This window comes from Haliaeetus albicilla, chromosome 13, assembly GCF_947461875.1.
Source record: "Haliaeetus albicilla chromosome 13, bHalAlb1.1, whole genome shotgun sequence".
Taxonomy (NCBI): domain Eukaryota; kingdom Metazoa; phylum Chordata; class Aves; order Accipitriformes; family Accipitridae; genus Haliaeetus; species Haliaeetus albicilla.
Window position 1 is genome coordinate 21,784,770 of NC_091495.1, and position 21,819 is coordinate 21,806,588.

Below are 21,819 nucleotides of genomic sequence, written 5' to 3' on the forward strand. Positions count from 1 at the left end.
CCTCGGGTAGAGGAAGATGCATTTCACCCTCTTCTTCCTTCACCTTCCTATCAGACCCTCCAACCCCTCTGGCTCCCTGCAAGGACAGGACCGTAAGGGAATTCTGGTAGGGTGTGAGGGGGTGCCAAAAGGTGGGATGGAGAAAAATCAGGGCTGACTGGGCAGAAAGAAGGGGCAGAGCTACCAGGTCCTGGGGACCCTGCCCAGCCTCCTGCCCCAGCCTCCCCCTGCCTGCCCATGGCCCTGAATACCACATTTCAGCCCAGCCCTGGGCCATCAGTCCCTGCTCCAGTGATGCTGCAGGAATGCCATCTTACATCCTGGCTTTCCCCAAGTTTCGGCTGTCCACTTGCCCCCACCATCTTTCCAGCAGTTGTTGCTTCTCTTCCCATGCTTCAAGCTGCCCCAGTGTCCCTCCTTCATCCCTCACCCAGGCCGTTTCCCACCTCCTCCTTTCTCTGCCCATCCCCATTAATCCTGGAGTCAGTACTGCCCTGGCTTCCCACTGGCTTCTCTCTCTCTCCTGGATCTTGCTCATTCCCCCAGTCCCTCCTGAAGCTGGGTGGAGAGGTGGTTCCTGTCTCCCTCAGTCCTGATGCCAGAGACCAGGAAAAATCAGACGGGGAAAATCAAAGGCATTTATTCCTCAGTGCCAGTGCCATGAAACCTTCCAGCAAGTCAGATATTGTGTTTTACCTGCAAATCTGAGGGCTACTGAACAGCTGTAAATCTGATCCCAAATGCATATTGTTCCTTCAGAATACCAGTTTGTGCATCCTGATGAAATATGCCACTGCTCTGTGTGAAATACAAATGAATGGTTTATTATTGGCTTCTCAGAAATCAGGACTGGAGGTCGTTCCTCACAATACGCTCTGATTAGAACAGGAGGTCAGACCAGCAGTGTTTCCTTTTGACTCCGTAATCTATGAATGATTTGGTCCCTAAAAAAATAACGCTATTTTCCACTAATCTTCCTGCTTAACTTCGCTAATAGGAAAGTCTGCTGCTGTTACTCAAAATCCTCATCTGGTTTTCCTGGGGAAGTTTGGATGCAGGGGTTGGTTTAGCAAGAATGGCTTCACCCTTCACTGGAGCGCAGCCACCTGGGGAGCTGCATGGAGAAACTTCTTTGGAAACCCACAGGGTGAGTGTGCAATGCTCAAGACATGAGGGGATGTGCATGAAAATACTACAGCACCTGGTGAGCCCCTAGAGGGAGGTTGCAACAGAGGGAATTAAGTTTTCAAGCTTTAAAAAAAGTGCTGCCTATACAATAGGTAAGCCAAGCCCTATCTTGACTCCAGTGGCCCTGTTATTTGGCTTTACCTCAGGCTGACACTCTATGTTATATTCCTCCCCTTCTGTGAGGTACTGAGCAATGGTGTGTGGTAGAGCTGGTTGCTCCCAACATCTTCACAGCTCAGTGTGAGGTCACCCATCAGGCACGTGTGCCTAGCACATCACTCTGGACACGGTAATAGCCATCGCCATCAGAGTCCCTGGCTCTAGAGTCAGGCTAGCATGATTAGCTCTTTTTCTCTTTCTTCTGAGGACTAGATGTAACTGAGAAGTCAGTCAAACTTCAACCTCTGCCAGCCTATAAAGGGTGGAGGAGGTGGAGGTTCCCAGCAGGTTGTATGATCTGTCGTTTCTTCTCTGGTCTGAAAGACAGGGAGAGGAGAAATGTCTTTGCTTCACATTCCCACTCCCTTTGTTGGCATGATGAGCTAGCCAGCTAATAAGCAAGTAATTATACATTGGAATACACAGTTCAGTGGCAATGCTGTCTGTCTGCAGCTGCACTGAGAAATGAGGGAAGAAAGTACTCTGTCCAGTTCTGCTCGTGTCTCCGCCTTGCTGTCTGAATTTGGGTGAGTCACACCTCGACTTTGTGTTTCATCTCCCCTGCCTCACACAGGGAAGCGCTCCCTGATGCTCACTCTTGATCAGGGTTGCATTTCATGACTGAGATGGTTATGCCAGCAAAACCCATCTGTGCGAGTGCAGATTCATTTCTTGCTTTGTTTGGGAGCAGTGGGGAGATCGGTGATCCTGGCAGAACAGCTCTGCTGGTAATCTGTGCCTCTCCACCAGCAGTGCTTCAGTGCTGTGCAGCACCCGCACACCTCTATCACATCCCCAGGTAGCCCCAGCCCCAGCTTTTCTAAAATGATTAGAGCAGCTCAAATGAAAAACACACTAGTAAATGTGGTTGGTGTTTCTATAATTTCTTCCCAATAGGGTTTTTCTGTTAATTTCTTGTATGATCCATTTCGTGTTACTTATTTTTACAGTAATGGCCCTTCTAACTCTGGTTTGCTAGAGAATTGTGTTATAAATAGTCATGGTAAGTTGAAACAGTCTTTCACCATGGGTCTTCTAAAATGGATCAAATTGCAGAAGACAGACAAGGATGCCACTGTGCCTTAAGGATGTGAGTATATTTAAGCATAGAGGCAGCATGGAATTATGTTTGGGACCCACCCAAAGGTAAGGAGGGAGTAGCAACCCTTGGGGGGGGGGGGGGTTGTGCTTTAAAGCATCCTTTCAGCAAGCACAGTTCCAAACATTTTCTCTTCTTTGCACATTTCTTTTGCAACTTCTGGATTTGTGCAAAGAATTGTTAAAGATATTTTGACTTGAACAGGTGGTTTGTTAATAATGTAGCTGTAGTGTGTCACTGGACAGGAGGGGAAAGGATGTGTGTGTGTGTATATGTACATAACAGGTTCACGGAAAGACAAAAATCACTGGATTCTTGAATTGAGTGCTCCAGCAGTGGCCAACAACACCTGAAATTGAAGAGGCAATTGTAACTTGTAAGGGTAGCTCATAGACCATATATAGATCCAAAAAGAAAATTACTTCTGCACAAGTTAACCATAGAGGCTTCATTCTCAAACTCACTTAGAGGAGCCGAGCCTTGTGGGCTAGTTTTGCACCATGGGCTAGATTGGGCATGAGAAGACAGTGGCTTTTCTATTAAGTCAGAGGGGCCAACTACCCTTGGGTTTTTGCATTCCACATTTCTCTTGATGCTTGGACTTCAGGCATCCAAATTTCCTTAAAGTCATACAGGGTCAAAACACTGAGATGAAATAGTGTATATGCAAATTGTATCTGTGCAGAGACTGCTGGGGAACACAAATGAGGGCTGAGAGACCCAGAGTCCTAGCAGATGAGCTCAGAGAGTCCTCCCTTATGGACGTAAGACTTGCAGTACTCTATCCCTTCAGACCTCACCAGCTTAAAGACCCAAAGCAGGGAAGTTGTGTGGCACTGAGACATACATTGCCCAGTGAGGAAGCTCCTTGCTTCTCTCCTTAAGCCTGGAAACCCCCAATGGATTCACCTGCCACCCTGGGCTATAGGTATGAGCAGAGCAAGGTGTGACAGTGAAACATGCCATAAAAGTTATTTTTAATTAAAACATGAGTGTCCACATCCAGCTCTGAGTACCTCTTGGAGGAGATGGGTACGCTGGGGCCACTACATTTCCAACAAGAGCTCTGGCCTCAGGATTTCCAAAACTCAGGTTGAAGCTGGGCTTATTCATAATTCTCCTGGAAGGAGTCTGGGCAGAGGAAAGATGGGTCAGGCCAGGAGAGTGGATTTATGGTAGTGAAGGGAAATAGCAATCAGATGGAGACCTGCCAAAAAGCGCAGGAGGAAGCCTCCACCGGGAACTGGTCTGATTCACATATCTCCAGCCAAAATAGCTGGCGATGCCCGGGTGAGCTGGGGACTACTCGCCCATTCTCCTGGGTGGAACGAAGCCAATACCAGTAAAGGTCTGACTGCCCAAGCTGTGTGGACAGTGGCAATGCACATAGGCTCCTGACAGCTTTGGATTTCAAATTTTTTTCATTGTCATGTTACAGTGAGAGGCTGGTGGAGAGCTGCACCACTGATGAACAGTGTATGGTTCCTTAGAAAGCAGTGGGGCTGCTTCAGGCATTGAATTGCATGCTCTTTTCTGTAGCCTGCCTGGCACACTGTTGAATCTTTCTGTAACCATCTCTCCCAGCTCTTGTGGTCCAGGATCAGTAGCAAGGGGAGATTCTGGCAGAAAAATAGTTTTCTCTGCAGCTTCCTTTTTACATCCAAAACAGATGCTCGCCTTCCTGGAGTGAGCGTGGCTCTGTCTGGGGACAAACAAGGAATGAGGAACTTCTTGTGTGTAATTTTAAGTCAATGTATTGATAATAGATCAGCTTCCCAAAAATGAGTGTGGCCACTGGGCAACTGAAGTGAGGAGGTACCAGCTGGGGTGTTTTCTCACTGACAAGAGGTCTCAGGGCATGTGAGCCCACAGCTTTACCTGAGTGCTCCCACAAAAGTGACTCTGCAGGATGGCTTCCTCCTCATATCAGGCTATGGGAGACATAACGTGCTGTCTGTGGCCAAAGGCTGTCTCCACCAAGGTCTAAACAGCAAGGTCCCATCTGAGAGATGTCCTATGTAGATTTTACTTTGGCTCATGTCAATCAATCATCCCTGTGCTGTGAGTTGTGTTTAAAACCTCTCAAGGGAAATTCAGGTAGCACAGTCTCCTGGGAGTGCTGACAACTGGTTCAAACACAGCCCTCTGGCTGAAGGCATCTGCTTCAGGAGTAGCTCCTTTAGCCTCCCCAGCACCACCACCTCCACCGCAGGGCAGAGATCACACATTTCAGATCATCTGCCTGGCACTGACAAAATCTGCAGTCGATACACCCTTCGCTGGCAGTGGCAGAGACCATGAACAGGGGAGACTCATGCCTAAACCCTTCGTATCTGCTGTCTGTAAAAAAGCATCCCTCTCCAGTGCACTCTGGGAGATGTGTGTGAGGAGAAGAGGGCTGAGGCAATGAAAGGAAGTGGAAGAAATGGAGAAGTTCCTTTGACCAGCACCAGCCTGACATTTTTTTAACTCACTTTTTACACATGAAAGGGAGGGTGGGAAAGAAGAAGTAAAGCATGAATGCAGGAGGAGAAGGAGGCAGAGAGGAAAAAAAGATCAAAGAAAGGATGAAACAGGGAAAAGATGCTCCCAGTGATGCTGACACACTTGTCTGCACCCCTAATACCAGCCCCAATCTATCCTAAAGCACAAGAGCAAAAAAACCAGCAGGATCTTGGGCAAAGTAGATACATAGGCTAAAAAGCATAGAGACTGGTAGAAAATGTTGAGTTAAAAGCCTGTGGGTTTAGTGCACAAGAAGTGGGATGGGGGGGGTGTGTGTGTGTGAGCACTTGAGCTGAGGAAAGAAGAGTGGCCACACATTGAGATCACAGGGGCAAGGGATTGCAATGGCTTTCACATAAGCCTTAACCAGGAAACAGAAGTTTGTCAAAGTGTAACCGGGTAAAGGCAGGAATAGCAAAATCCAGTACAATAGCAACCAGCTACCAGAAATCCCAGCATGGCCCTGAGACTGGCTGCACCAGGGAAGTGAAGGGAGGAAGGATGGTAAAGCTCAGGCAGGATGAATACCTTGGGTGAGGAATAGAGATAGACTCCCTCTTCATCACTCCTTTCAGTACCAAACACTCTCTGTGATGAAGAGAGCTAATCAAAAAAGCAAAGAATACACAAGAGGCTCAGATGTAATACTAGTGTTGTAAAGTGCATCTGGGAGGAAAGCGAGCACAGCATAGGTGCATTCCCTGGAGTGAAGATGAGGAGAACTGAGGACAGCAAAGCAGAGCCCATGGGATTTATAGCCCTATCTTGGCATACTTCATACTGGAAGCAGGAGATCCCCAGGAGGATCTGGGACAGCAGCAGCACCAGCCTAATGTTAAGGATGGTGGGAAGCACTCCTCTAGGCTAGGGGGATTTTTTTCCCCAAAGAGATGCTGTTTCCAGCACTTCAGAATGACAAATTAGCATTTTTTAGTATTTCTTTTTACAGTTTTCCATGAAGACCAATTAAACAGAAAGAAAACAGACAGTGGACAGTTTAACTGCATCCTGCCATTGTAGCTTCACCCATGCTTTCCCATCTTCCAGTAGTTTGTGCTTTGCAGAGTATTTGTTGCTGTTGCCCCTAGTTTGTCTATAGCAGTCTGACAGGGCTCCCTCTCCCAGCACACACTGGCTTTCCCTTGCCTTTCCCAGTTCCCCCTCTTCAGCCCTCTTGTTTGCCTCGGGTCAGACCCTTGCCCCTGTGCTGCACCGTTGCAGAGCCTGCCCCAGCTCAGTCGGGCACAGCAGCATTGCAGGAGCAACCCTGTGCGCTCAGGTCCTCGATGCAGACCTGTGCTCAGTTAGAATTCCATTGTTTTTCTGCCTCCCTGCTAACATCTCTGCTGCAGTGCTAGAGAGTGCTCTGGCTTTCCCCCTCTCAAGTCTTACCTCTCTTGCAGCATTTGGAGTCACCTTGGCTTTGCCCATTGCCTTTAAGGTGCCCCGCTGTGTTCCTTTTCCCTTCTTTCCATTTCTACTGCCTTTTAGTAAGCCCTAGCAAGGGAAATGCTGCCGCAAAGCTCCCAGCTGGGCTGTACTCACTTCCATATGCGCGTGTAGGGAGGGAGGGGAGGAAGAGATCAAACTTCAGCGATCCTGGAGACATTCCTGGATGTGGTGCTGAGAAGAAAATGAACAGGAAACAGGTGACAGAAATGTCAGGCCACAAGCTCAAGAGATCACTGGGGCCCAGAGATACCTGCATCATCCCGGAAAAGAAATAAATGACAGAGAGCACCAGACTATAACTTGAAAACATTGACACAAAGAGAGTTAATGTTCTTGGAACTGGACCTCGGCCTCACACAGTTCTTCAATCGTCTCCTGCCTGGTGACATATGATTTGCTCTCTTTGAACACCACATCTGCCCCAGAGACTGTCTACCTCTTAATGTAGCTGTGAAATATAGGTGATGTAGTACATATAAATATTTCGAAGAGACAGGACTCATTTGACAAGTGGGGTCTTGAGAAGGGACCAGACACACAAACTCCAAGCTGGAAAGACGGGACAAATAGGTTCTGCGGAAACAGACTGGGGGGGCGGGGGGAACACATCCCTCATCTTTGCTTTTTGACAAGTAGTATCACTACAGAGTATGGTTTCCTTATTGCAAGTAGATTGCTTAGCAAGTGTGCATGGGAGTGCTGGCTTGCTGTCAGCCATTGGAAACACTGTAGTTATGAATGTTATGATTTATTAGGCCTCAAACAATAATGATTAATTACCTTATTTAGCAAATGCAGTTATGTACTTGGGTTTTGGCAGTATTTTTTTGCACTCAGAATATCTATGGACAGATGACAGCTCTTTCTAATTATTTATTATCCAATTATTTTTCCCTTTAATTCAATGGACTGCTCAGTGTCTCACTTTATGGTTTTTACTGTTCCCTAACTGGATGAGTTCAAAGGTACTTTTGGCACAAATACTTCTATTTGTTAAGAGAAAGCTGGGTTGTTTCACATACTTTGGCAGTTTACTTTGAAATTCATTTTTCATAAGCATTTGTGCCAGTGAAACGTGAGCATGTGCATTGAATGTTAACACAAAAAAGGGATGCAAAGCACATACTTTGGAGAATTTTTTTTTTTAGACTCATTATTCAGTAACTCACAGTCATTCAAACTCTGATGCACTATGTCATAATCTAATGAGAATCCCTGAAAAAAAAAAAAAAAGACCGGAAAGGCTACAAAAATGCCCCATAAATATTCTTATTTCAAAATCATGAGTAGAAAAAACAAGACTCATGTCTCCATAGGTTTTTTTATCACCATGAAGTTTCCTCGATCTGCAAAAATCTCTTCATCTCATTTCCTTGTGTTGCTTTCAGCCTGCTTCATGCAGATGCAGACAATTTTACTTTGTCATGTCATCGTCAGCTCCTGCTTCTCCCCGTGCCCTGGCAAAGGGGCTGCTCCACCTGTCCTCCTAGTCCTGGCTGCCTCCTTATACCTACACACCCTTTATTAATGTTGCCACCACACACTGTGGGAAGGATTAAATCCTTCTCAGATAAGGGTTTATTGTATTAAAAATTAAACTTGCTCACATCAGGTGCTTTCATAAGCGCCCCGCTCCATGCCATCATCTTTGGAAAGGACGCCTCAGAGTGCGAAGGCCACAGTTTCTTGGCAAATATTCCCTCAGCTCGGTTATAGAAAAAAGAAAAAAAGAAAAGAAAAAAAAAAGAAAAAATACAAAGAAAAAAACCCAACAACCAAAACCAAACAAAGCAGTTCATACTGGCAACATCCTGACAAGTGAGGGAATAGGGTCCAGTGGGAAATCCACCCACCTTGCCTCCTACTTGCAGGGATGCTGGTAATGGGGTGAAGCTGCCCTGTCCGTAACACTGCTCTCCTCCTGGTGCACGCTACTGCTTTTCTCTCCCGCTGAGCACCATTCACAATAGGAATAACTGCTCACTAATTAGCGGCTGTATCTCCTAATTGCTTGTTTGTTAGAGCATGATTGAGCAGCCAGCCGCTCTCTGGGCCATATCTCTCAATATTTTTTTCTTTTTTTTTTTTTAAATTACATTTTTATCCAGGCAGCGACTTGTTCACACGGCGACTCGGTGCCTGCCGGGGTACGTCTTTCCGTTCGCCTTCCCTCGGGGTATAGCACCTCTCGCCAGCTACCGCGGCGAGCGGACATCGATGCGGAGCCGCGGGGCCGGGCCGGGGGCAGCGCGCGGCAGAGTAGCGCCATGAGCGGCGGGGGGCCGCCAAGCCCACGCGTGGCCGAGGCGGGAAGGCACGCAGGGACCACCCCGGGGAAGAGGCGGAGGGGACCCGGTGTCGCTAAGGGACGAGGCCCATCAGCCCGTCCCCGAGAGCCTCGGCGGGGCCAGCGCCGGGAGAGCGGCGTGCCGGGTCCCGGAGAACAGTCCGCCCCGCTAAGAGGGGCTTCCACGGCGCTGCCTCCCCTTTAGGGGCTGGGCTCACGGCTACAGCGCCGAGCCAGGCACGGGTGCGCTCGCCGGCTCCGGAGCCCCGCGGGGCGAGCGGGTCTAGGCTCCCCCGAAGCAGCGTTTTATCCCCCTAGCAAAGCAGATGGAGATAGGGATGGCAAAGCAGGGCTCCGCACCGGCGCTCCCGGGGCGCTGGCGCAGCCCCCCCGGTGCCGGTGGTGATGCCCGGGGCGGTCGCGCAGCATCTCCTTCCTCCTCCCGGCCGGAGGTCTCGCCTTGGGCCCTGCGCGGGTGGGAACGCACAGCTCCCCCGCTCCGGGTTTGACGTACGAGCATCAGCACAGCCCGGGGCCGGCAGTCCCACGGGTACCGCCGACCCCCGCAGCCACGCACCGGGCTGGGGGCCCCCACAGCACCCCCGCCCCACCGGGGCCCCCCGCCGCTCCCGAGCGGCATGCACAAGGCAGCTCCGCCAGCCTGCAACCTATCTGGGGGGCCCCGAAAAACTTTGCTGGCACCAGCCAGCGCCGGCACAGGTGACACCCCCCCCGGCAACCTGCGCTGCCCCCCACCCCCGGCTCGCCGCCCGTGCAAACCAGGAGGCACCCCCCCACCCCCCCGCTACCCCTGGACTTTTCGCATCTCAGGTCCCACCCGGGAGAAGCCGACCTTGCCGTGAGCGTCCTGAGGATGGAGGGACCCCGGACTGACGGCTGATCTCTCCACCCGAAGCAAGTCCCTTTTTCTCCCCAGCCCTGCGGTGCTGTCTCTAATGGGGCCGGGGCGAGGTAAGGCTCGCAGAATTGGGCAGGAGGCAGGGCTCTTCCGAGCACGGCTGCTTTAATTGGCTCTTTTTTTTTTTTTTTTTTTTTTTCCCCACCGAAAGGGAATGAAATGGTGAAGAGGGGAGGGGAAAAACCTGGAAAGCTAAAGGGGAAGAAGACACGGCGCGCCCAGCAGAGCCGGCAGGCAGGGAGGGGTGAGGCGGCCCCGGGCCAGCCCGGCCGGCCGGGCGCGGTATCGTACCGTGCCCCCCAGACGCCCCGTGGGAGGTCGGCGGAGCGGAGAGCCCCGGGGCCGGCTGGGGAGCCGTGACGCTCCCGGCAACTTTCGCAAGAGATTTTGGCGCTTCAGGAAAAAGCGGTGGGGCAGGGACCTTGCAAGCGGTTTCCAGCCGGTGTCTGGCAGGAGTAACCCAACTTTCTCCAGCTTGTTGTCCCTCCTCGTCGGCTCCTTTCCAGCTGCAGCCCCTGTTAGTTCCCACCGGGAGCTCCGGCAGCCGTCGAGGGAGAGCGACGCGGGCCTCTCTACAGCCGCAAATTATCTGCCAGGCGGGCGGAGCAGGCAAGCGGCGAAGGCGAAGCACCCGCCCGAGCTCAGCACACAACATCAGGGAAAGTTTTGAAGGGAGAAGGACCTGGCGGCCTAGGGAGGAGGCGAGCAGAGCCGGGCTGAGCTGCAGGCAGAGCGAGGGTGCGTGGTCTGTCTGCTCCTCGTTTGCTTCTCCCTTCAGGCTGGCTGGGGCGATGCAGTGCAGCTGGGGGAGCTCTTGGGAGCCGCTTTAAAAAAAAAAAAAAGAAAAATATCCTTCCTGGATTTGATTAATTGCAACAATCCCCTCCCCAGAAGATCTGGAAAAGAGAGAGAATCACCTATTCCTCCCTCCGCCTTTCAGCAGCTGGCTCCTACCCCCCACCCTTGCTTCCCCCCCTTTTTCTCCACCTCCTTCTCCTTTCCCCCGTTCGCTCTTGGGGCTGCGGCCAGAGTCTCGTCGGGAGGAGGGAGGGCGAGGACTCTCCCAAGTTGGCCCCAGTTGGCAGCACTTCGGGCAGCGTGGGACTTCGGGCAGCGCTCGGCGGCTCCCGCTGAACAAAGAAACCCCCTTTCCCGCAAGGGCTGGGGAGCAGCGCTGGGCTGGCCCGGGCCCTGCTCCTGCACCTGCCCGGCGCCGGCTCGGTGCCCCCCCCGGGCTGGCCTTTCCCTGTACCCCGAGTGCGGGCGAGGCTGCCTGTTTTCCTGGAAATCCTCGAGAAACCTGGCGAAGGGAAGCGGGAAGCGGCGCTCCGCTTTCCTGCCCTCCCTGCCTCCTTCCCTCGCTCTCTCCCTCTCCTTTTTTTCTTCCCCCCCCCCCTTTTAAGTTTTATCCCCAGGCGGCCCCGGTGTGGGGGGTCCCTTTCTCCGCCCCAGGGGCGCCGGTGCCCGGAGCGGGGCGCATGGGGCGGTGTTTCGGGAGGCTTTCGCCTGCTCCTCGCTCCCCCGCCGGATGCTGCCTGGGCTCTTTTGGCTGCTTTTCTTCGCCGGCGATGAGGGCTCTGCCTTGAAGATGGAGATGATCTGGTTTTTATTCCTGTCTCTGGTGCCGGTGTACAGCAGAGGACAAGGGGTTTACGGTAAGAGACGCTGTCGCGGTCGCTGGGGGGGGGGAGAGGGGGGCGAGGCGCAGGCGGCGGCGGTGGGATCAAAGTTAAAAAGCACCTGCAGGAGAAAGTAAATGATGCTGGCGAAGCTCGTCGCAGCCTGAGCGGAGAGCTTTATGCAGCAATAGGGCTTCCAGCGCCTGTAGCTACTTCGTAATTCCTCGCCGTAACCCCGGCCGCCTCCGATTTACGAGTCCGCCGAGATGGCACGCAGGGACCGCGGGCGAGGCTGCCGCCGGGCTGGCCGCGCCTGGAGCCGCGGGGAGCCAGAGCCGCCGCGGGGAGCGACCCCGGGCCCCGGCCCTGCCTCCCCTCTCCCCCGCCCGCCTCGCGTGGGGACGCCACGCTGATGCCGGCGGCGCGAACCGCGGCGGCGCGGCTCTGGGAGCACCTCCGAGTTGCAGTTTCTTCGAGGCCGGGGGAGGACGGAGGATCCCCTCCCCGCGCTGCCCTTGCGGGTTTGCTTCCGTGCAGGAGCACCGGAACGGGGAAGGCAAGAGGTGGGCGGCCGCCGCTGCCCCGCCGGGGCTCGGTGCCGGGGGTCTCCCCCGCTGCCGGCAGCAGCCCGCTCCCCGCCGCCGCCGTGCGGGGCGGTGCTCCCCGGGTCTGCCCGGCTCGGCGGGGCCGGCACCCCGCCCTGCCCCAGCTCCCCCCGCACAACCCGCGGCCAGCCCCGCCGGGCTCCCTCCCCTCCCGGGACGGGGGGGGGCGAGGGGTGAGGCTGCTTTTGCACCCTATTGAAGTTTGCTGCCGATTTTCTTCTTAAGGACGGGGGGGGAGGGTGCTCTGTGGCAGAGCTGATGTCGAGCTGCTTGTTGTTTTTTTTTTCCTCTTTTATTATTATTATTGCAGTTATGGTGCTTACTTCCCCTCCTTGTTTGCAGGCAGGGCGGCAAATGGCAAGCTCAGGTGTCCCCCTGTGAGGTCTGGCTCCCGCAGAGCCCCTTCGCTTCCGAGGGCAGGGGGGGGGGGCAGGGCGCAGAGGCTGGGGATGGCACCCCGTGCCCCCGCCGAGCACAAGCCCTGGGTTGAGAGAACAGCCAGGATTTACTTTAGCCAGCCGCGCAGCCCCCCTTTTCCCTCTCCCAGCCCTCTCTTAATTCTTGCTTTACAAGATCTGCATTTCCAATACAGTGGGAAAAAAATAAATAAAAGCAACCCACAAGACTTGCCTCTCATACAAGCCGGCTTTATCTTGGCTTACAACTCAGTTGTGCGTTGCTGTAAAGTCCTTCTGGAAGGCATGCCTCTGCCTCTAACAAGCCAAGCTCTCTGAGCTCTGAAGAGAGACCCCAGTGAGAGAATCCAGCCCCCCCGCTCCCCCTTTTTTAACAGCATGCAGCCAGTCTCTTGTGTGAGCTCTGGCAAAGATCAGTTCAGTCTCACTGACGATGGGTAAGTCTTTGTAGGTCACTTTTTAATGGTGTATTTCTTTAATGGAAACAATTCCTCCTTTCTCCATGAGGGCTGGGATGTTAATTTGAGTTTGGGTCCGTTTCGCAAAATAACCATTTTAAATAGAGGGTGTTTAGCTTCCTTTCTTTTTTCTTTCTTCCTCCCAGTATATATGTTTTCTCCCACTCTGCATGTCCAGAGGAAGATTGTAGGACCCTCTGAAGGCTGGAAAGACGAGGAGTAGAATGAGTTTGTGGTACAGAAACCTGGTCAGGGCAGGTTATTTAATCCTTTAAAACAGGTAATCTGCTTCTAGCTGAACTTCTATTATTTTATTTTAGTGTGCTTGCTGCTGAGTAGCTGTCACTTGCTGTAGAATGGCCTGTCTGCTGAGGATTGTAGCAAGAGGGACAGAGCTTAAAACTGGTTTTGCTTAAATATGCTTTAGAAAGTTGCCTGTTGTATTTTTTCATCCACTTCAGTGAACTTTCATTTGATAGAGTTGCTGCTAAATTAGATCTTCAGAATAACTTACTGATGTTTTTGTCTTTTTCTCTCAGAGAGAGCTTGGAGAAGCTGTATACAAAAGAAAGCACAGATATAGACATGCACTAAGATGAAGGCATCCTTTTAAGCCAAAATGGTACACTACTACTATGTATTCTCTTATTTAACTACACAAAGGAGAAATGCAGTCTCTTCCTACCTCTCCCCTCCCCTACCTCTTCAAACTGTCTGTTGAGATCATCAGGAGCCTTAATATGCAGCTGTCTCCGAGTGCAGCCCAGAGCTGTGTATCTGCAAACTTCTATGGTGACTAATAGTTTTCATATTGTCTTTCCCAATCCTGCTTTCAGTCCACTGCCCTGCACTGATTTCATGCCTTGTGCAGCCAGCACTGTTTGTTTGGATGCAAGATTGCTGTCATTGATGGCTCGAGCAGAGCTGGATTGATACAGTTCTATTTGCAAAGATAACTAAAGCAGGATTAGAAACTACTCCTACTGCCCCCCTCCACTTCAGTTTGTCCTAAATGTTGGTCTCTCGCCATAGCTTTAAACTGTACTTGCGTGTTCTGTGCCGTGAATGTCAGTCTCATGTGGCGCTTAATGTAGAGATTATGGGAACTCAAGTATCATGGTTCAGATCTGTTTTTCTGCTTTTGAATATTTATTTATGGCGATGAAGATGGTGAGAGGCATCTATATGGGTCTATAAATATATTTCACTTTAGTAAATCTGCTGAGATTAAATCAGATTAAACTAGATAAAGTATCCATGTGATGTACCCTTTAAATAATACACCCACATGGTTGTGCACAAAAGACCTCTGTCTAGGAGAGCGCAGTTGTTGGAAAGGTTTATTGAGATGAATGGTATAAATAAAATGTGTATAAGGAGGTTTCTGGGAAAGGAGCATTTGCAATGGAGGTGCAATTTAATTAGGAGTCAAGGTGCTTTTAGCCTGCTACCTGAAGAGGCTTGTTATATAAATTGGCATTTGTTGTAATGACTGAAGTGTGTCTGAAACCCTCTTCTCATTAGCTGATTCCATCCTTTCAGCCTTGTTTGTTGCAGTAAGACAAGGCTGGCCTGATATGGAGGCAGTTCAGCAGGCTGCCAAGGGGCAACTTTTATTAGCCTTTTGTGGTACCCCATTTCCCCAACTGTGTGTGCCTTTCAATCCTGGTGCATTAATGCTGCTGGTCAAGATGAGGAGCAAGCTGTAATAGTCTCTAGGAAATGTCAGAATCTGGGGGGGAGGGAGGAAGAGGTAAGGAGAAAGGGGACTTGCCCTTCCAGCCTTGGAGTTATCAACACTTAAAGACTATAAATTAGACTGAAAGGGGAGGATGGTTGGAGGGGGGGCGGCCCAAAGGGAAGAGTATGCCTCTTGCTTCCTAGTAAGCCTTGCAGACTCCAAGACTTGTGTAGCTCTGGTTCAGAGTGTGCACAGGGCTGCTGCTTTGCTTACTCCATGTGCAGTATATAATTAACATTTCTGGGTTGTCTTGCAACTAGCACAGTCCAGCTGATCAGCAGCAGCCTTTCAGGCTGAATAAAAGAGTGGGATGTTTTGTCCCCTGCCCCTCATAATTCACCTGCAGAAAAGGCATTTCAGGAATGGTCATCACAGTGTGTGATGGGGGCTACAGCAAGGTGATGGAAAGGGAATAAAAGGAAGGTTTAGGCTGGGCAGCAGGGAAAGCTGCCTGGCACCGTGATCAGAGGGCCGGCTGGATGGGCTGCATTACTTCAGGTGCTTGAAACTGGTGGGGGTGAAGCACTTGCAGTACAGAGTAGTCCTGCCCTGGCCTCTGACATGAGGAATAAATGACCTAGTAAAGCTCTTTCTTTAAAGAGACACCATCCCACTGAATCACCCATGAGATGCCACTACGGGCAGCCAAAAAATCTAGCGGAAGAATGTTTTCTTGTGTCTGCGATGGAGGAGTGTCATGGTAAAACATATCCTGCGTTTAGGCCATAAACATCCACACTTCTTCATTTCATGTATGCGTGACATGATTTGTTTCCTGCTCCTTTTACCTGTAAAGTAAAAGCCTCTTTTCCTAGAGTTTTCAATGCAGCATTGCCCAAGTAGGATGCCTCACAGTCTCTTGCAACTGGTGTGTGTCTTTTGTTGCCAATTGCTGGGGGCACAGACACACTATAATGTGTTAACCTCGAGCCTGGTGACCTGGATCAGTCCCTCTTCCCTTCCCCTGACTATAGCTGTTTTGCCAGTGGGAGCAAGAGTCCAGATGAGGAGATTTTCAGCTTCCTTGCTGTTATCCCAGTGTACCTTGTGCCCTCAGAAATGGGTGAGCAGATCGCTGGCTAAAGTAACGGTGGAGCTGGCTCCTGTGAGCCACGTCTTGGCTGATTCTGTTTGGAAAATGCAATGTATGAGCACAGTGGTCCTCCGAACTATACATATGTGTGTGTATATACACAGATGTACACACATTCTTTGTGCTCAGCCTTTTCTCCTTGTTGTCCAGCCCTTAAATCTGTGGTGGCTTAGGCTGTAACCTTTTGGTTACAGGAATGAGTTTTGTAACTGGAGGGCTATAGAAATAGTTTCTCTGAAGGACTGGGTTGGTCCAAGATTTGCATAGTTCTTTAGCAGCTCTTTAAGGTCAAGGCATTGAATCTGTCCAGCCCTGTGCTTCAGCATGCCTTGCTGTTCTCTAGCTGTAGTGTGTCAGATTCACCCTCCTGTGACACTAGAACCTCTGTTTTTTAGGTCAGGTCAGTAGCTTCACACACCAGATAAGCCCTCAATTGGCTTTGATATGCAGTACTAGAAAACTGACGTTATCCTCTTGACAGGTTGTTTGCAACTTGCTGGTAGAAGTCAAAATATTTCACTGTCGGTGTCATCAGAAACCACCATCCTATGCTAATTTTTGTGGGAACATGAAGACAGATGTTGAATAATTTGACATGAGCAGCATAGCTTTTAAAATTATCACTGTGTCAGGTTTGCACTGGATTTTTTTGAAATATATATATATGTATTTCAGATGAGTTTGAGAGATGGGAGGGAGATAAAGTAAGTGGCTCCTGATAAATGGAAGATGCAGCAGAAGATGGCCTTGGAGGTTCAGTAGTCAGACAGCAATTCAGCAGTGGCAGTAAGGGTTGCTGAGCTGCTGGGGCTGCTGTTCTTATTTTTAAGGAACAAGTCTAAGTGACTTCTATGCTGGAAAGTCAGAGATCTTGTGACACTTACCATCAACCAGAAGCCCTAATGTTTTGACTGGAGTTACTGCCATTCTGCTTGCTTGAAAAGCGCAGTTTCAGGCTTCCAGTCCCTCCCTCAACACATACCGTGCTCTCTTCGTTCAATAAGCATCATCTATGCCCAAGAGTCTTGCCTGCGTGGCTACAGCTTGTTATGAGGAGGGCAGAGTTGGGGGGTGGAAAAAAATTGCATTCTGCCCAATGCCAATGTGCTAGCAAAAGCAATAGAGAGAGATGCATTTCTCCTAGTGAAAGACTGCTTGGGGTAGAGGGTGTTTCTTACTCCATTTATGGAAATGTCCTGAACTCTACCTGCAAAAGGCTTCTTTAGCATAAGGTAAGTCCGTAGTCAACTGGCTTGCCTTTGTAGCTCTGGAGAGACAGTTCAGTGGTGAAGTTCTCATGAGGGTAGGTGACATGTTGGTATTTTTTGTGCATGGGGGTTTGCTGTGTTGTGCCCTCAGAGGGGGCTGCATTTTGCTGTGGGGAAGATGAGCCTTCCAGACAAGAGACAGTGGAAAATGTTGGTTTGTTCTCAGAGATGCTATGGGTACCTGCATCTGGTAATACGATGTGGGTTTCTTTAGGCTAGATGTGGTAGCCCAGGTCTTATGTAGACTGAGAACACTAAGAAAACTTTGAGACCATATCTGCTCTCAAGCAGTCAAGGTGAACACATCAAGTGCCTGTGTCCCAGCCACCTTTTGCCAATCATCATCTGCTGGCATTGCACAGGTTTAAATTCAGGAGGGGAAAATGTGCCAATGTTCCCCAGACTTGCGGAGGAAGGGGGAGGGATATGGCACTGACACTGCGCAGCAGAACGCAGATCTGGCAGGGCCTCCAGGCCCCACGAGAGACAGTGATGTGCTGCTAGGGAGTGGGAGAGGAGAGTGCCTGTGTTCCATGTCTCTGTGCCCGTGGTTAACTGGTGAGGTCTCTACTCTGTTAGGATCCAAAGTACTCGCTTTGAAAAGAAAAAAGCTTTAAACTGCCCTTTATTTGGGGGAAGGGGTTGAGGGAACAACAGAGGTTTGTTTTTTATAGCCAAGCACTTGCTTAGTGTTTAAAAGAAAAAATTAAACGTGTGATAACGGATGGAGCTGACAATCCAAAGCACTGCATTAGAGCTAGGAAAGAATTTGAGAAGTGGAGCCAGGAAAAAAGAGATCCTGGGCGTCAGCTGATCTGGGCTCAACAAAAGTGAAGTCAGAGAAGGGCTGTTACTAACAGGTTAGCAGGGACAGGACCTGTTGGGAGGCAGAGAGTTTTCAGAGTTTTCATGCCTGGTGCCAGGTGTTTCTCGGATGGGAGGATTCGGCTCCCCCCTTGCTTTCCTGACCTCTGCTCAGGTGCAGCTCGCCGGCTGCAGGCGACTCCTGCCTTCCCTCCCGCCCAAGGGAAAGGCGAATGCAGCTGCCCCTCCTTCACCGTCCTGCCCGCCGGCTCCTCTCCTGCTGTGGCTGGGGAGCACATCTGGGTGGGTGGGGGGCACATCTGGGCGGCGGGGCGGGGCCGTGCCGCTCCGCCGCTGTCCGGCAGAGGGAGGCGTTGCACCGTCCCGGCGGGGGAGGGGGAGCCCGGGGGTGCGCCCCTTCCCCGGGAGGGGGGGTAAGGGGGTGGGTGCCGGGATTTGCTCAGGGCAAACCCCGTGGGAACCGAAACGCCGCTTTGGGAGCGCCCGTCTCCCGGCAGAAGCGGGGCTCCGCGCGGGCCGGACACGCGTGGGGGCGGGTTGGCGGCGCGTCCCCGGGGTGACAGGCGGGCTGTCCCCGGCTCGGTAGCGTCGGCTGAGCGCCAGGTAATGCCCGGAGGCAGCTCGTCTTCTCCGTTGCCACCTTGGTGGACTTCGGGAAAACCCCGCCTGCCCGTCTTCCCGAGGGTGGGAGCAAGGCCGAAGTTCGCGGGCGTGAACGCCCGGGACTGAGCTGCTGCTTCCAGGTTTTTGGTGCTGGCTGCTTGCGTGAAGCTCTGTCACATTGTACCCAAGCAGTTCATGATTCCTTCCCCCACACCCTTTGTAATACTCTTGTGGAGTGGGAAAGTGCTAGTGTTTCCTTCCAGAAGCATCTTGTCTGTTTCCCACAAAAGATCAAACAATAAAGTGAGTGCAGGCCTCTTAAATTCTGAATTGGCTTTTCAACCATAGTCTCCATTTCTTTTTTCTTCACTTATACGTGTGGTTAAGTTTGGGAGATTTTTTGTTGTTGTTCATTTGGGGGTTTGTTTGGTTTTGGTTCTCGGAAAGAAAAGGTAGGGTTAAAGGAATCTGAACAGATATGAGGGAAGAGGGATCCTCACAGAACCTTTGAACAGTTTGGGTTGGAAGGGACCTTTTATAGGTCATGTAGTCTAACCCCCCCTGCAGTGAGCAGGGACATCTTCAACTAGATCAGGTTGGTCAGAGCCCCATCCAGCCTGACCTTGAATGTTTCCAGGAATGGGGCATCTACCACCTCTCTGGGCAACCTGTTCCAGTGTTTCACCACCCTTATTGTAAAAAATTTCTTCCTTATATCTAGATTAAATCTACCCTTTTTAAGTTTAAAACCATTACCCCTTGTCCCATCATAACAGGCCCTACTGAAAGGTTTGTCCCCATCTTTCTTGTAGGCCCTCTTGAAGTACTGAAAGGCCACAATAAGGTCTCCCTGAGCCTTCTCCAGGCTAAACAACCCCAACTCTCTCAGCCTTTCCTCATAGTAGGGGTGCTCCAGCCGTCTGATCATTTTTGTGGCCCTCCTCTGGACCTGCTCCAACAGGTCCATGTCTTTCCTCTGCTGAGGACCCCAAAGCTGGATGCAGTACTCCAGGTGGGGTCTCACCAGAGCAGAGTAAAGGGAGAGAATCACCTCCCTCGACCTGCTGGCCATGCTTCTTTTGATGCAGCCCAGGATACGGTTTGCTTTCTGGGCTGCGAGCACACATTGCCAGCTCATGTCCAGCTTTTCATCCACCAGTACCCCCAAGTCCTTCTCCACAGGGCTGCTCTCAATCCCTTCATCCCCTAGCCTGTAGTGATACCGGGGGTTGCCCCGACCCATGTGCAGGACCTTGCGCTCGGCCTTGTGGAACCTCATGAGGTTCACATAGGCCCACTTCTTGAGCTTGTCCATCCAGGTGCCTCTGGATGGCATCCCGTCCCTCAGGCGTGTCAACAGCACCGCTCAGCTTGGTGTTGTCTGCAGGTTTGCTGAGGGCGCACTTGATCCCACTGTCTGTGTCATTGATGAAGATGTTGCTCTGGCAGAAGGAGAAAAGAAGACAGCAAGGTGGCAGCTGGCTATTGGGGCCTCTAAGGTGTTCAGGTGAGGCAATTAATGCTGCAGTATATCTCCTTGGCTCTGTGAGGCAGCAGAGCTGAGGGTGCCAGAGCAGAGGCATTTGATTGATGATGGTGCTTTGGCTCTTAGGGAAAACATGACTTAGGGGCCCTAGCTTAGTGCAACATTGTCTTCAGAGCATGGTGGCTGCCTATAGGGAGCTTTTTGCACAAGTGCACTGGCTGTGCTGTATCCCAGGTTAGCTTCTGACTACTAATACCTTAAGTTTTAATGCCTAAATAATCTGGTCCGTGGCTGGTGAAGGGAGATGTCTGAAGTTAACCAGGGACCTAGAGAGAGAGCTGAATATAAATAATTATTTCTTTAAATTTTCTACTTGTTCTTCTAGAGTAGGTGATATGGTTACCTCAGCGTATGCTTATATGACTGTATTCCCAGAATCCACAGAGAGCTGTATGGTCTAGTAATGTTTAAACTCCTCTGAGAAGGATGCTTCCTTTGTATGCTTCTGTAAAGCACTCTGTTCTTATTATCATGCTAGTAATGAACAGCAGCGTAGATACAGTTACATATTTCAGTGGTTGCAAAGAAGGCAGGACAGCACACTGGGGACAGCTGTGGTGCCAGAGCGGCCTGGTGATTTGGAGTCACCAGCACTGCTCTGTGAGCACGTCACGGCTCTGTGCTGGGCTGCAGACCTCCAGGGAGAGGATGCAGCAAGGTGGCGAGCAGAGATCTCGAGCACCTTTTATCGATCTGGCCAGCCTCTCGCTTTCCTGTTGCTCCTTTCACTCGTGCTGCAAATCGCTCGTGCATGTGGTGTTGGCTGTTATCCCTTTGCTTTAGCTTTCATAAGGGAGATATCACTGATGTAACTAAAAATCTGTCTGGCTGTGATGTGCTGGCTTGTGGTTTCTCTCCGCTGTGAGCTGTAGTGTAGGACAAATGGCATGCAGATACTTTTGCTGGGTTTGTGTAAATGGAAATGATGGCAGCGTGAGCATAGCAATTGACAAAGGTGCAGTAAGAACGGCAGTTTCTAAAGACAAATTAGCAAATGTCGCCTAAAGAAGAACTGACATAACATTGAAAGCTAAAGTCAAGCTGTGAGAAAGGCTTTAGGATGTCTGCAGGTGGACATTTAATACAAGAGTAGCTGCTTGCCGTTGCTGCTCCTGTTTCAGAAGGAAATGGTCCTTCACTAATTGGCGTAAATTGTTTTAAAATAAATGTGGATGGGAATCTTGTGCATCTCTTGTGTGCCTTTGTGATGAAATAAAAAGGAAAAACAAAGATGTGATTCAGACAGATGCTTGAGAAATGTGGCAAAATGGCTTTTGCTTACAAATGGCATTTCACCTTCTGGTGCTTGCTGCGTGCCTTGTATGGTGCAAAAAGGCATTTGTAGAATTACAGTAAAGAATGACTGTCTGTAAGTTTCATAAATGGATTATTCTGACTCAGATCATCCCTTGAAATAGTGGAAATGTGAGAAATTGAGGGTCACAAAAGTAACCTGAGCAGCAAGAGCCAGCTGGGGATGGGAGACTGAACTCCCCTGCCAGTCAAGTGAATCCAGCTGGGGTGTTAAGAAAACTTAACTGGTCTGGGGCATTTCCACTGCAGTTGTTAGACCCTGAAAATCCTCTCAGAGTGCACAAGTAGGATTTCTTGTGGGTTTATGTGTTTCCCATCACTGTAATACCAATGAACTTCCACCTTTACAACGCCTGTGTTGCCTACAGTTATTCCACTCTGCATGTGGGGAAATGAGATGGAGATTAAGTGATTTGCCCATGGCAGAATGAAGAATCGAACATCAGCGAAGTTTTAACCATCCTTTTCTCTCTGGTAAAGTGCAGCTGGTATTAAGTACAATCCCTGTGGCTGATAGATCCAAGGTAAATACATCCTCAATAAGAAGGAATAAGTAATTGAAAACAGGCTCTGATCCAGTTATCTCAGAATCAAGGATTCAGGATGCCAGAGCAGAGCACAGCTTTCGAAGAAGCAAAAAGAAAGTCTGAATATTCCAACACGTTTTGTTATTTTAAGTATGTGCTAAGCCGTATTCCTATTTTTCTTACAAGTATGAAGAT

At 50.5% G+C, this 21,819-nt stretch overlaps 1 protein-coding gene and 1 long non-coding RNA gene across 7 annotated transcripts in view; one reads left to right on the top strand and one right to left on the bottom strand.

Annotated features, from left to right (window-relative positions):
- Positions 1-803: 803 nt before the first annotated feature.
- On the bottom strand, positions 804-9,725 carry LOC138688613 (uncharacterized). 2 transcript variants are annotated; one of them, XR_011327498.1, is made up of 3 exons: positions 8,011-9,725; positions 6,344-6,574; positions 1,682-2,795 (listed from the first exon to the last, which is right to left on the bottom strand). It is a non-coding gene; the product is annotated as an uncharacterized lncRNA (long non-coding RNA). The 2 variants fall into 2 exon arrangements; XR_011327497.1 differs by lacking the exon at positions 1,682-2,795 and adding an exon at positions 804-1,664 and having other exon boundaries at positions 6,344-9,725.
- Positions 9,726-10,495: 770 nt separating this feature from the next.
- The window catches only part of MDGA1 (MAM domain containing glycosylphosphatidylinositol anchor 1), a 147,734-nt gene continuing 136,410 nt past the window's right edge, over positions 10,496-21,819 (top strand). For 2 of the 5 annotated variants that reach the window (XR_011327495.1, XM_069800385.1), the window contains exon 1: positions 10,622-11,264. Coding sequence is in view for 4 of the 5 variants with exons in the window: in XM_069800385.1 (XP_069656486.1) it covers positions 11,138-11,264 (127 nt within the window). In the remaining variant the exon portion in view is untranslated. Of the gene's footprint in view, positions 11,265-21,819 lie in introns of all 5 variants that reach the window. The other 3 variants (XM_069800389.1, XM_069800386.1, XM_069800388.1) reach the window with 3 other exon arrangements.